Source organism: Egretta garzetta, unplaced genomic scaffold, assembly GCF_000687185.1.
Source record: "Egretta garzetta isolate BGI_Z169 unplaced genomic scaffold, ASM68718v1 scaffold94, whole genome shotgun sequence".
In the NCBI taxonomy this organism is placed as follows: Eukaryota; Metazoa; Chordata; class Aves; order Pelecaniformes; family Ardeidae; genus Egretta; species Egretta garzetta.
The window spans coordinates 3,738,384-3,752,988 of NW_009259683.1; the positions used below are offsets into that span (position 1 = coordinate 3,738,384).

Here is a 14,605-nt window from a genome sequence, read left to right on the forward strand (position 1 = left end):
GGCGGTCTTGTGGTGGTGGATGCTCTTACCTTATTCTAATGCTCATGTTGCATATTTTCGTCTTTATTTTTGGAAGGCGTTGTTGACCAATCTCATAAATCTCAGTGTGTAATTAATGTGTTTTCTTGAGGCGTTAGCTCTTAAAGGCATCTAGATAATGTCATATTTTTTGCATTACCCTTGGACACTGTTTTAAAAACTGTAAAGGGGGCAGAAATATCCATCTTACGGAGGGAAATGGGAGTCTGAGGAGACTCTGATTCTGTAGGGTAAGCCCTGATCGCATCAGAGGACGTGAGTCAAAGGCCACGTGGTATTGCTCCCCTCTTGCAGGGCATCTCTTTCCTCTCCTGGAGTCAGCAGTTCTGGTCTGTACGTGCTGATGTTGGAAAGTAGCAGCATCCCTGTAAGTCCCTGAAAGCCTTCGTACAGAAATCAGAAATAACATTAGTGGAGTGTTCTCTTGCATGCACTTTCTGGGATAGAGTTTTTAAACCTTCTCCTTTTTAAGCAGGAGCAATACAGCTTCTTCAGCTATTTGCATTTGTAGTCATGATCAGGTTTTTTAATGGGTAGTGTCAGGCAGTCCTTCAGTTATGAAGATACCAAGTGACCTAAATTACGTTTGTTAGAAGAAAGGAATAGCTGAGATTTGGATTTCACTAAAATACCTTGAAATAACTACAGCAGGATTTGGATTAGTTCTGATCAAATGACTATTTTATTACTGCGGAATAAATGGATTTTTTGGGAGCTGCAAAACTATTGTGCCTTACCCAGTGTTAAGAATTGGCAGCTAAAACTCCTTGCGTGTACATGAAACCAGTGTAAGTGCCCGGGCTTTTTGGCGAATGTAATTGTTATTCCAAAGGGATATAGCTATATTTGTAAAGACTAGCAGCATTTGCCTGCTTTGTGTTTAATAAAATTAAAAACTAGTAAACGTGCTCTAGGTTCTATTTGTTAAATCACTGAAAGTCCTGGCAAGTAGACACCTCACTGGAGCAATCTTTGTTGAAGTCACCAGTGGTTCTTTTCTGTGCAAATTCCAGGGTTTGCCATCTAGCAGAAAGAGAATTAGCAAGGCTCTGCTGGGTAGATCTGCGGCCGGAGCCAGACTTCTGCACTGAAAAGCAACATTTTTGGTCTCGCCCACAGATTTCCTGATGCAAACTAACAAGGAAGTGATGCGTATTTGTGGGTGATAAAAGGACTAGACCTGTACTTATATTTTATTTTTGTTGTTATTGGCTATTTTGCTTTTGATCCGTCACTGTAGAGGAACCCGACGGATTTCAGTACAGATCGTCAGGATTTACTGTAGCCTAGACAAGAGAGGAATCCAAGAAAAGCAATGTTGTCACTTCTTAACTACTTGAATATCTTTTTGCTTGGGGGGAGATAATTGATAAAATATGATGAATTTGTCCTCTTCAGGTCTGGAGTCATCTGAAGCTAGATGGATGACTCAGGCAGTGCAAAAACAAGATCACAGATGTTTACCATTTTAAACAAAGTCATTTAACAGTTTGGGATGTACGGGCCATCAGTCCTGTGTCTCATGTTTTCGAACATTTTCCTTCTTGCCTCGCTGAGCATACAAAATGACCCACTTCAGTACAAAACCCCTTTCTGCCTCCCAGAAAACCCCCACACGCACTCTTTCATGGTGAGGCGGGTTTTTTTTGTGTGTGTGTGAAACTGAATGTCACACTCCAAGTGACGATGCTAACCGTTGATTTTTCTTTCCTAGGGAGCTGAAGTGCAGACAGATTACGTTCCGCTGCTGAATTCCCTTGCCGTGTACGGCTGGCAGCTGACGTGCGTGCTTCCCACTCCAATCGTGAAGACCAACAGGTAGGAAGGGGAAGTGCCTTCGGCCAGGGACTAAATCACATTCACTTAACCCAGGAAAGAATGATATCTAAAGAACTTCTTTCTGTCTCACAAGAGCTTAGTAGTTGTTTTGTTTATTATCTTGCTGTGGTTAAAATTGCCGCAGTAGGGGGGAAAAAAGAAAAGAAAAATTGTTAATGCAGTTGTTTGTGTGGCTTGCCCTAGATATTATTGTTATCATTTTTTAATCTTTTTTTTTTTTCCCCCTAATGAGCAGAAGCAACTGTGAAAGGCGAAAACGCTGAAAACAAACAGTACAACTATAAAATGAATTCTTTTCATGTGATGCAAGTCAGGGGAAAAACCTAGCTCAATATGCTCTGGCTTCTTGACACTCAAGGTGTGATCAGAGATTACTTATCATCCACAGGAGAGTGGGAAGCAAGTTAATTAAAATTTTCCACCCTTTCACTGAATGAAATGTCTCCCAGTTTGAGACGCATTATTTGAGCACTTCTTTTTCAGTAGAGCTCTGGCTCATGCTTTCTGCCTTTGCCAGCGTTCAAATCCAGTATTTGCTGGCTAGAAAGAGCACTGCAATTCCACCTTACGGAACTGTATGTTTGAAATTTTACTTCCATTGTCTCAAATAATAGTAGATAAAATAATTCTAATTATTGTATTAAATATAAAATGAATACAAGATGAGTCTTTTCCTCTGCACCCATCCCCAGTGTATTGTTTGTTTAGAGGCTTTTTTGCTTTGGAAAGCATTTAATATGACACCAATTAAGGGTCTGTATAGCCGTGACTCCTGCTGGCACACAAATTCCAGTCGTGGGATAGGATTACAACCGATGGTTCAGGAGGGGGAGGGAGAAGTAATTTCTCGTGGTCTTAAAGAAAGCTTCAGTTATCCGTATTTGCAAGTAAGGAGCTCGAAGCCGGTATGAATTACACCTGTTTATTCAGGAGTGACTCCTTTCTCTTTGTCCATCATCTTCAAACGCAGCCCATTATTAGGAGTAGTTTATTCCCCCAGGGACCTGGGGAAGAGGTGCGGTGTCTGACTCCAGCAAAATGTTGTGCCGAGGCAGAGAGAGCTTGTTAAATAAAGAGCATGTGGAGCTTGGCAGAGGTGAGCACCTCCGCATAACTTACACGCTTCCTTCCTCCTAATGCACAGGTTGTGGTGTCAGGTACCAGCACATATGAAAAATAAGAGGTCACCTTTTTGTAACAGTTGTACAGCACTCTTTCAACAGATTTTTTTACATTTCCAGATTTTTTTTTTTATTATTATTTTTCTTTAAGCTTAATTGACTTTAATCTTTAATTTCTGATAACTTTACGCTCTTGAACATGCTTTACCTGCTCTTTTCCCTTCTGCCCATCGGGACGGTGAAATACAACATCATCTGCTGCAGATAATGCTTAATCCTGACAAGTCAGACAGGTCCAAAGCCAGCCATGTCTCGCCACTCAGAGCCTGCGGGGCCCGTGGGCTGTGGCAGGAGTCATCCCTGAAACAATTTGGCTCCTGCAGCAGCCGAATGAGCTCTGCGTGGTATTGATGTCCTTCCTCATTGCCATAATCTCCCTCTGATTTTTGACGTTTGTCGCGCATCCTGATGCAAGGAGAAGGTTCTCCTTGCTAATTGCCAACCTTAGGCAATGAATTCAAAACAAAAATCCTCTTTGCAACATAAGATGTTGCTTGGGGCACTAACAAGGTCTGCTGTGCCGGTCTTTCCTGACCTGCTAATCTTCCACCCTCTAAATGAGTGAGCGCCTTCTGGTTTTCCCTCTACAAACACTGTTTGATGGAGGGAATGTTTGGTCAGATCCTTTTATGTGTTCTTCCAGGCGCCTCATGGCGGGCTTGTGGTGGTGGATGCTCTGACCTTATTCTAATGCTCATGTTGCATATTTTCGTCTTTATTTTTGGAAGGCGTTGTTGACCAATCTCATAAATCTCAGTGTGTAATTAATGTGTTTTCTTGAGGCGTTAGCTCTTAAAGGCATCTAGATAATGTCATATTTTTTGCATTACCCTTGGACACTGTTTTAAAAACTGTAAAGGGGGCAGAAATATCCATCTTACGGAGGGAAATGGGAGTCTGAGGAGACTCTGATTCTGTAGGGTAAGCCCTGATCGCATCAGAGGACGTGAGTCAAAGGCCACGTGGTATTGCTCCCCTCTTGCAGGGCATCTCTTTCCTCTCCTGGAGTCAGCAGTTCTGGTCTGTACGTGCTGATGTTGGAAAGTAGCAGCATCCCTGTAAGTCCCTGAAAGCCTTCGTACAGAAATCAGAAATAACATTAGTGGAGTGTTCTCTTGCATGCACTTTCTGGGATAGAGTTTTTAAACCTTCTCCTTTTTAAGCAGGAGCAATACAGCTTCTTCAGCTATTTGCATTTGTAGTCATGATCAGGTTTTTTAATGGGTAGTGTCAGGCAGTCCTTCAGTTATGAAGATACCAAGTGACCTAAATTACGTTTGTTAGAAGAAAGGAATAGCTGAGATTTGGATTTCACTAAAATACCTTGAAATAACTACAGCAGGATTTGGATTAGTTCTGATCAAATGACTATTTTATTACTGCGGAATAAATGGATTTTTTGGGAGCTGCAAAACTATTGTGCCTTACCCAGTGTTAAGAATTGGCAGCTAAAACTCCTTGCGTGTACATGAAACCAGTGTAAGTGCCCGGGCTTTTTGGCGAATGTAATTGTTATTCCAAAGGGATATAGCTATATTTGTAAAGACTAGCAGCATTTGCCTGCTTTGTGTTTAATAAAATTAAAAACTAGTAAACGTGCTCTAGGTTCTATTTGTTAAATCACTGAAAGTCCTGGCAAGTAGACACCTCACTGGAGCAATCTTTGTTGAAGTCACCAGTGGTTCTTTTCTGTGCAAATTCCAGGGTTTGCCATCTAGCAGAAAGAGAATTAGCAAGGCTCTGCTGGGTAGATCTGCGGCCGGAGCCAGACTTCTGCACTGAAAAGCAACATTTTTGGTCTCGCCCACAGATTTCCTGATGCAAACTAACAAGGAAGTGATGCGTATTTGTGGGTGATAAAAGGACTAGACCTGTACTTTTATTTTTGTTGTTATTGGCTATTTTGCTTTTGATCCGTCACTGTAGAGGAACCCGACGGATTTCAGTACAGATCGTCAGGATTTACTGTAGCCTAGACAAGAGAGGAATCCAAGAAAAGCAATGTTGTCACTTTTTAACTACTTGAATATCTTTTTGCTTGGGGGGAGATAATTGATAAAATATGATGAATTTGTCCTCTTCAGGTCTGGAGTCATCTGAAGCTAGATGGATGACTCAGGCAGTGCAAAAACAAGATCACAGATGTTTACCATTTTAAACAAAGTCATTTAACAGTTTGGGATGTACGGGCCATCAGTCCTGTGTCTCATGTTTTCGAACATTTTCCTTCTTGCCTCGCTGAGCATACAAAATGACCCACTTCAGTACAAAACCCCTTTCTGCCTCCCAGAAAACCCCCACACGCACTCTTTCATGGTGAGGCGGGTTTTTTTTGTGTGTGTGTGAAACTGAATGTCACACTCCAAGTGACGATGCTAACCGTTGATTTTTCTTTCCTAGGGAGCTGAAGTGCAGACAGATTACGTTCCGCTGCTGAATTCCCTTGCCGTGTACGGCTGGCAGCTGACGTGCGTGCTTCCCACTCCAATCGTGAAGACCAACAGGTAGGAAGGGGAAGTGCCTTCGGCCAGGGAAGTCCCTGTCGGAGGAGCACAGTCCGTACAGGCAATTCCCCGTGCGGTTAGCATGGATTCCCTTGCACGTGCGCAGTAGCTGCCCTTGCAAACCCCGCTGCCGCTGTCCTCTGGGGTTTCGGAGCATCACAAGCCGCGTGGGGCAGGAAGCACGTGTCTGGCGGGTAAAACACTGCCAGGTGACAGTGTGGTTTCTGCATGAATTTCCTGGGTATTGTCTCTGCCTCTCTGTCAACTCCTTGATTGTAAAATTCCTGCTCTGGATCTCCCAGTAACTCCTCTTAGAGCAAAGACAAAACCTGTGATAACATTTGGAGTGAGACGCTGCCTATTTGAAGAAAAGTAATTTTATTCTTCGTCGATGTTTGTCTCATGCTGCTGAGCAGAACCATGTGAGATCAGTGTATCGTTACTCCGGTAGCCTTGTTCACATATGTAACCATTCTCTAGTCTACTTCTCTATTATTAAAATTCTGAGTTTTTAAATATAAATGCGAGTCATTTAAAAATACTCTTTGAAACAGTGGTGAAAAATAATCATCCCACTTGTTAATCACGAAGATGGCACATTCTGGATTTTCACCGATCGGGAATATATTTATATATACACCAATATAATCAGTTGTGATTTTTTATCTTAAAAGAGTAAAAATATGCCCGGTTCTTTGTGAGATCTAGATGAAGACTACTCCTACACATAAAAGCCTAAAAAGTAAAGTCCATCTGTGCTGGGGAAAAAAATGGTATTTAAGTTTTTCATATATGTTTAAATATAGGAATGAATGGAAAATTATGATTTGTAAGCCCTGTCTCTTAAAGGTAAATATGGTTTTCTTCTAGCTTTCTGTATCCCATTTACGACGTGAGTACCGCAGGTCAGGTTGACGGTGCAGGAGGGCGCCCACCCAGTCTAACTGCTGGGGGCACCTGGTTGTGCCTCCTGCTGTGCTGCAGGCCTGGAGGCAGCACCCAGCCCCGTTCCAGATCCGTGCCCCGGGAGGGAGAGAGGGAGCACTCCGGTGTGGCTGAGATGCTGCTGCATGCAGGCACCGGGGCGCTTGGGTTTCCTGCTTTTTGTTCCAAACAATTTATTCTGTGTTTACACACTAATGCTACAACATTCAGCAAAAGTATGTCACAGGCTGACAGGCTCTATCAGGCTTAACAGTTGTTCTTCCCCCTCCCCCCCAAATATCAGGCTGCTTAAAGACACCGGGGACAGGCAGTGTTTAGGTCATTCTTCATTTTGTTCTTCTTTGACCTGCAGAAATAAATGACTGAGATGGATTTTCGCTTTGAATGATGCTGGATGTGAATTTAATTCATTCTCAGGAGTGTGCATTTGTTTCTTTTCAGGGAGGGGAATTTATCTACAAAGCAAATTGTATTTCTTCAGAGACCTTCTTTGCCCCAGAAAGCAAAGAAGAAAGAATCTAAGGTAAATAACCTTGAGTTCCTGGTTTCTTTGGGTTTTGTTGGTGGTATTTTAATATTGTAATTGATTTCCCATAGACGTAAAAATGGCTTATTCAACATTTCTTTGCTACAGTAGCAAGACACAAGGAATTGAACCGTTCAGATGAAAGAAACAGAAAACACTCCAATGACGTGAAAGCTCTTATATTTCATTCTCTGTTGAACTCACGGCAGCAGAAGAGACACTGATTTCTTTTTACAGCCCAGCCGTAAACCTCCATACGTGACCTAAAATTCTCTGCCCATATTCACTGCCTGCATGGTGGAGCCAAGACTATTTTCTCTCACCCACTGCCTGTCTTTCCTATTTAAATTGCTCTCTCTTTCTTGCTGCGTGTTCTGATAGAGCCTACATAGGCCTGATCTTGGCTGGTGTTTCTGTCCATTGGGTGAATGTTAATGAATTCTGCTAGAATTCAACCAAAACCAGCCCCCTGGATCCAGCTAAATTATCCGAGAACGTAGCTGACAGCTAACGATGTAGGTATGTGGATACAGATACGTATTCCCATTTCCATTTTTAAATGTGTAGCTGTGGGAGTCCCTGCCCAAACCTGTCACACCGTACAGCTGAGAGGGAAATAGGAGGACTGGAAACTGGGGAAGTGCTGGCCTTCCTGTAGCACTTGATTTTGCCTCTGTGCGCAGAGGGATCAGAAAGGCCAGGTGAAGTATGGAAAGGACCTCTGAAACCACGTTGCTGAAGAGGTTGCTCATTAATACAGCCTGGGTTTTATTCTGGCTCTGCGTGCTTCCGTGCGTGCTGGCCAGCCAAATGGCACCTGAAGGAGCGGCACCCTTGAGGCCCCGCAGAAGCTGAGCTCGAGCAGCAGATGGGAAATGCTAAGCAGAGCTGAGCACTAGGAGCATTTTACCCAACATTTTGGGTGACTACAGATAGTTTTCATCTATAAACCCCGCATTAGTTTGGAGCCAGGTTCTGTGAAAGTCCTCTTTCAGGTACAGTGGAGGCCAGGAGAGTGTTTGAACTGACTGAAGTGGGAGAGAACTGCTGGGAGCACGACTGCGATTTAGGATTTACCCTCTCCCATTAGCGAAGCTGGAGCCCAGAGTAGTCTGTGAACGTCTTACAAAGCCCATCTTTCTTGTTTTTTCTCTTTTTTTTCAGGTGGTTTAAGGGTTCTTGGGATGCGGGTTGGAGTTGCCTGTATTTGGTCATCCTTTTCCTAGCACTGTGTGTGGTTTTAATGGAAAAAGTGGGAACCTATAAGCAATTGTATGACTTCAAATAGAGAAATCAGTGTGATACTGATTTCTTCTATTATAATAACAAGTACATACTATCCAGATGACTCAAAACTTTGTTTAAATTTTTCATTCGGGGATATAAAAACTAACTTGACAATGTTTGGTTGACAAAACAAAGAATTTACTCGTTGGCAGAGTTAAATATACAGGCATATTTGAGGGCAAAAATTACTACAGCACATTTTCATACCAACGGGTCAAGGAAAAATGGGGTACGTTGGTTATAAAGAAACGTAAGACCAGTTCGACGTCTGTAAGTGGTTGGTGTGAGTCACTTCAAAGATGCCAAACCCAGCATTTGATTAAGTTGCTGAATGTTCTGCACATACAGCGTCACAGGCTCTCGGGGTCTTTTTTTTACCTCGTGATACGGCACGTCTAAAATGTTCATAGATATGAAAAGGGCATTCGGTGTTGGAAGCTGATCCATCCCATCTATGGACACCAACCAACCGCTGTTCAGTTTAGCCAGAGGAGCAGAAAAGGCAGCACGCAAGGAGTGGTACAACTTAGTTTTCTCTTCAGTGAGACAGAAGTACTCTTACTAGTGCAATATTCAGTCAGTGCTGAGGTAATCGTGTTCATTCACTTTACACAAAAGCGATGCTTATTTCAGCAGAAACTGGCTGTGTGCATTTTTGTGACATACAATGTAAATACCTGACTGAGTAGAGATACACCTGCACGTAACACGCAGAGTCCCCTACAGTTTGATCTTTATCACGTTTAGGGCCCCCATCTTCCCTTCGGTCAGAGAGAGCTTTGAGTTAAAGGGGATCTGTGGGTGCCCAGCACTTCTGCAAATCAAAGAGGAAAATATTCAGGTGTCTCTGAATTTTAAACAGTTGAGCTCTGGCACTGAGATGTTCTCTTCCCTCTGTCTCTAAACTGTAACAATATTTAAGTGAAAGATAGCTTTCTCTAAGTAAAACCAAGAAGAATCTTGTGAAAGCCAGTTTCTTTTTTTTTTTTCCTTTGCTTTTTACATTAATTTCTGGCTAGCGGAAGGAAAGAGCGTTGCTCCATCTTTGTAATCTAATAAACTTAATAGGTTTTGAGTGGCTTTTTGATTAAGGAATAAATAGCTAGATCAAAAATTTATGAACACTTTGGCACAGACCTGGTTGCACTGGAAAAAACGGCTTTTGGATGACAGCTGAATTTGCTGAATGTCCTGATGAGATTATTTACGCCACCCAAACGTCGCCTCCTGACCCACCCCTGAGTTGCCCTCCGAGGGGACGCTGCTAAGGAGTGGTTGTGCAGAGTCACATGTACTTAGGAAACTTGCGTAGGGCGGCTCAGCAGTGGCCTGGGACGTGGCCTGGCTCCTGGCTTCCCTTGGGAAGGTCTGTTTATTTTTTGACAAATTGAAGCAGACATATTAGTGGTCTGTTTGGCAGCCTTTATATGTGGTAACATCTGTCGAGTCAGTATTTCAAGGTACTGCTAGTTCCCTTTTTGCTGGTTTGGTTTTTGGTTTTTTTTTTAATAGTAGTCAAAACAGTTCTGAAATGGCAGCTGTGGCGAGTGCCGCAAGAGGCAGCTTCATGCTTTCTCATCGAAAAACATTCAGACAAGTGCTGCGGAATATTTTACTGCTTGGGTATAGTCTTGGGTGTCGTGTATTCTGCAGCTAACCCGGTGAAGAACACAGGAATAACGCCACAGGATTGCTTCCTCCCGCTGCACTTGTGCAGCTTTGCATATTCCTGCTTTGCACCAGGTGCAGGTTGTCGGCCAGGATGCTCTAGGCCGACGTAGCGTGTGGAGAGGAACCTACTAGGCATGTGGAACAGCAGAAGCAGAATGCATCACAGTCTCTTTTCTCTGTGGAATAGGTATACACGTGTAGGTGCAAATGATCTTGAGCCATCTGATTTAGTCGCGCAATTTTTTTTTTTAATATCAGGTCTTTTTGGTCAAATTAGTCATTGAATGAAAACTGAATAATAAAAACATTTCTACTCAGGAAAGTAAATGTCCACGTGAGGTTGTCTCTAATGGTCTTTAACATTTGGATCTTGTATTTGTAGTTTCACTGGAGGTTCTCCAAAGAAGACATGCACAACAAACAAATGAAGAAATCCACAAAGGCTAAATTAAGTACTCGGGAGAAGCAAATGGTGGAGGAGAAGCAGGAATTCGAAGTCATGGAGAACACAAGAAACTTGGAAGCACAGATCTCAACAGCAGCCAGGCCTGATCCAGAACAGCAGCTGGATGATGTCATAGACTTGGGAGGTGAGGTAGCTGGGACCAACGACAGAGGCACCCATCACGACGGGGCATCAGAAGAAACATGTCCTGCCGGTTGCAATACTGATGACAGTGGGGCGCAGGTCTGCCTCAGCCAGAGTACGCCCGGCTGCGGTGCGGATCAGGTAGCAGAGGCGGGAGACTGTGCTCCGGTACCGGACGGGGCAGGGCCGGACGTGGACTGCGCCTGCGAGTAAGAGCTACGCCTCAAGAATCCCGTGAGTTGCTGATACTTTGCCAAGACAGAAGGACAGATTTTGCTAATCACCATCGCTAACTCCACTGCTCAATTCAGCGTTTCTTTGGCATTGTACTTACTTTGCGCTTTAACACGCCAATATCTCGATGTTTTTAGTAACTACAGGGCCTGGGCTTTTTAACCCACAGAAATTAATTGCAAATTTCCGCCCGCTTTACAGAGTGGGAAATGCCCTATGCTATCTCTTTACACTTTAAATTAAAAAGCAGGAACAGAAAACGTACTCGGGTTTTTCTGTGACCGACCTTAGCAAACTAGGTTTGTATCTAGGTCAGGGCAAACGTTCCACTTGGTCAGACTCGACTCTATGCTACTTCCTTGTCCACGTATCTTTGCTGGAGAAGTTATTGTGCCATATGTTATTTTGTCATTAAGCTTGTAGCATCATGAAAATGGTATTTGGGCTTAAAGAGGCTGAAGTTGGAAAGCTTAGGTAAGATGGCTGCTCTCTGTATTTATCTCAAATAGCATACTTACGGAGGATACTCTCTTCTGAATTTTATTAACTCTTGCAGATCTTCAAGCAATAAGCAAATCGCGTGCCTATTTTAGGCACACTGGGTAAACAACCCCCATGGTACAAGTGCGTGAGGCAGACGATTCCAATGCAAAATGCCATTTCCTCTCCGCTCACGTTTACGTTCTCTTTGCCAACCAACAGTTCCTCAGTAGTTGGGGGGGGGAGTGTCAGAAGATAGAAAAACGGGGAAACAAGAAAGCAGGTAAAGCGTAGGTCTTTCAGTGGCTGCCTTCACTGGGATTGGAATTGGACGTTGCCTCCCAACCTGTCCGGGTGATTGTGCACCACTTCCTCACTGTTACAAAATAAGTTGTGGGAAAGAACTGAAATTGTGCGCAAATAGCAGGGGCTGGTGGCCAACAAATGACCTTACAAAATGCAAATACCTTCACAGAGGGGGGTTTTATACAAGCATCCGTATTTTGGGACTGATACCTAGTGGAATTTGTAAAATTACCAACATTTTTATGTTTGGAGCTACATTAAAGTATTTACAAGTGAATGTACATCTGTAATACAGTTTCTGTGCCAACGTTCTCCAAGTCCTTCAGTGTTCTTAAAAATGCAGGAAGTAGTTGTTTCTCTCTTCTTAACCACCTTCATCCCTATGTAGAAATGGTCAAGTAATCTGGTAACAAGGTTAGAAATACTTTCTAAATTCCCCTGATTTAGAAGGAAGAGCTCTGTAAGTTATTTGCTGTTTATTTCCCTTGACTGATTTTTGCCTGATAATTTTCCTTAGTGTTCAAATCAAAATGCCGTACAAAGAACTCTGCTCTGGATCAAATGTGCGCCCAGAGTGGCTCAAAAGCATCTTCCATGCCTAAAAATTAAACAGTTGGCAGAACGTGCAGAGAAGGGAAAAAATCACACCGCTTTGAATATCCATCTGACGGCGGCAGCGGCGCTCCAGTCTAAGCCATGCGATTTCACACAGGCAAAGTGCGGCGGTGTTTTATTCATTGATTAACAAGTTCTTTATTTTGAGTTCAGTTGTTTAACCACAGGACTAGAAGTAACTTCAATTTCTGGTGGTATTTTTCAATTATTTCATTCCATTTCTTGAAATTGGACTGACATTCGGATAGCCTGAAAAATCTGTTTCAGTTGTTCTACTTAATTGCAAGGTCTCTGCTCTGTACAGTTTTAAGTACCTGTTTGCAGATTTTATTAGCATAAGATCCCTCTACCGATGTTTTCTATTTCAAGGACCAGCTTTGCATTAGTCTTGTTTAAAAAGATAACTGTATTTAATGAACATTCTAGTAGTAGAAAGTGTTGTAGTAGGAAGAACTCTCCAAATACTCTTGAATAGAAAGCGTTTACTGGATTGCAATTTGACCTTGTTTACCTGGATCCCGACTGCTTACAAAACTAAAGAAAAATAAAGGTCGTGAGGAGATTTCTTATTTGTGGTACTTGCACAACTGCCAATAATTTGTCCCCTAGAGGAAGAACTCGGGGTCCCTGAGTGATGATGAATTTACTGAATTAACAGTAGTTACCGGTGCTAGAGAACCGCTGCTTGGTTTTCCATGACCAGTCTGGCAGAGCATGGAAGGGTCTGGGAGGAAGCGGCACTTGTTTAAGCGAAAGCTTGACATAAGACTTTGTTCTTGTAAATGCCGGAGCAGCTTCGAAGAGAACACTCATGGGTTTTCAGTTTAGAAAGGGTGAATGGTTTGGGTTTATAGTCATGGTTCCAACTTGTGACTTCAAATCACTCTAAGTTATTTCAGCTGCCTGGAGTTGTGCTTTCACTGCACTCCTGCCTCAAGTAAACGGAGAGAGCTGGCATCGCCCCGTAGCTGGGTGATGCGGGTGGGATGAGGGCTGGGGAAGGCAGGCTTGGGGCACAGCAGCGAGGCGGTGCAGCCGTTGCGCACACTGTGTGTCTCAGCTGCCTTTGCCATTTGGGGCTTGGAAAAGCAAGACTGCCAGAGTGGCCAAGGAGATACAAAAAAAAGCAGCTGTCACCTTACTTGAAGCCTGAACGGAGAAGGGAAAGGGCCAGGCCAGAGCTTAACTCCCGCATCTTAAAACCTGAGCAGGGCGGGGAAATACGCCAACAGTGGAGAGAGTGCAGGTGGGAGCAGCCGAAGTGGGAGTCTGGCTGCAGACCTGGCCTCTCTCTCTCCCCTGAGAAGCCCCAGCTGCTCTGAGCCCCAGCTCCATAGCAGCCTGGTTTGTCACCCCCAGCAGAAGGTGGAGAGAGAAGCCAGGCCCTGTCCTTTCCCATGGAAAGCTGCCATTTTAAGCCCAACCTACTTTTTTTCCCCAAACCAGACAGAATCTCCCAGTAAGGAGGCAAGCTAATCTCACTACGCCTCTCTTGGAAGGGGACAGCCATGAGTACGCGCCTAGGGAAGTGATAGGGGAGCACTGCAGCATGTGCGAGCACTTTGGTGTCCTTGTTAGACCAACAAAACTCAGGTGGGTACATCAGTCCCAAGAGCCTCCTCTTGCCAAAGGAGAAGTTGGGGATGCTGCCTTCAGAGCAGGGGGTCATCCGGGCAAGGCAACAATTGTTAAATGGGAGGAGTTCAGAGGAGAAAACCTAGCTCTGACAAGTACGGAAATGTCCGAGGCTGAATTAAATGAAGGATGGAAAACCAGGGTTTATATTGAAACAAACAGTGAGGGGCAGGGGTAGAGGGGTAGAACTAAGATGGGTAGGAAGTCCAAAATGTTGAAGCATCACGATGAAAGTAGTTTGTGTGGAGTCTAGGAGGGGTTAAATGCACAAATGATTTGACTGGCACTTCATCTTCCATAATTTCTGTGATTATTGGATCTGTGCACTTGAAAACAGTGTAACTGAAATAGCTCAACGTGGCTTTAAAGTAGGCATGGAAGCGGAGCTAAGTACAAAACAATGTACTTTTTTTTTTTTCCTTTGCCTGATCTGGCTCCTCTATCAGCTTCAGTCTCCAAGGTAAGCAGAGGAAGGGCTCTGCATTTGGGTACTCTGCTCCTTTTTCTTTGCAGTTGCCGTGACTCTCTACCTTTGCCTCAGGGAGCCAGTTCCAGGGCAGAAATAAAGCACGATCCGCTTTTCATGCAGGAATTTCATCCTCCTGGAACTACAGAGTGCGAGAAGAGCAGACGCTAATTTCTCACTGATAAACGCTTCTCAAAAGTGCGAGGAGTGCTGGCTAACGATACCAAGGCACCTCTGAAGGAAGAGTTGTAGCTGCAATTCCTGCGTCTCCAAGGCTGTTAGCGGCGA

At 43.7% G+C, this 14,605-nt stretch overlaps 1 protein-coding gene across 1 annotated transcript in view; it reads left to right on the forward strand.

Annotated features, from left to right (window-relative positions):
- Positions 1-12,234, forward strand: part of RFTN1 (raftlin, lipid raft linker 1) — an 89,962-nt gene extending 77,728 nt beyond the window's left edge. Inside the window, exons 7-9 of the mRNA XM_009638588.2 lie at positions 1,754-1,857; positions 6,950-7,031; positions 10,375-12,234. Coding sequence (XP_009636883.1) covers positions 1,754-1,857; positions 6,950-7,031; positions 10,375-10,794 — 606 coding nt within the window. The 3' untranslated portion in view covers positions 10,795-12,234. The remainder of the gene's footprint in view (positions 1-1,753; positions 1,858-6,949; positions 7,032-10,374) is intronic.
- The last annotated feature ends 2,371 nt before the right edge of the window (positions 12,235-14,605 follow it).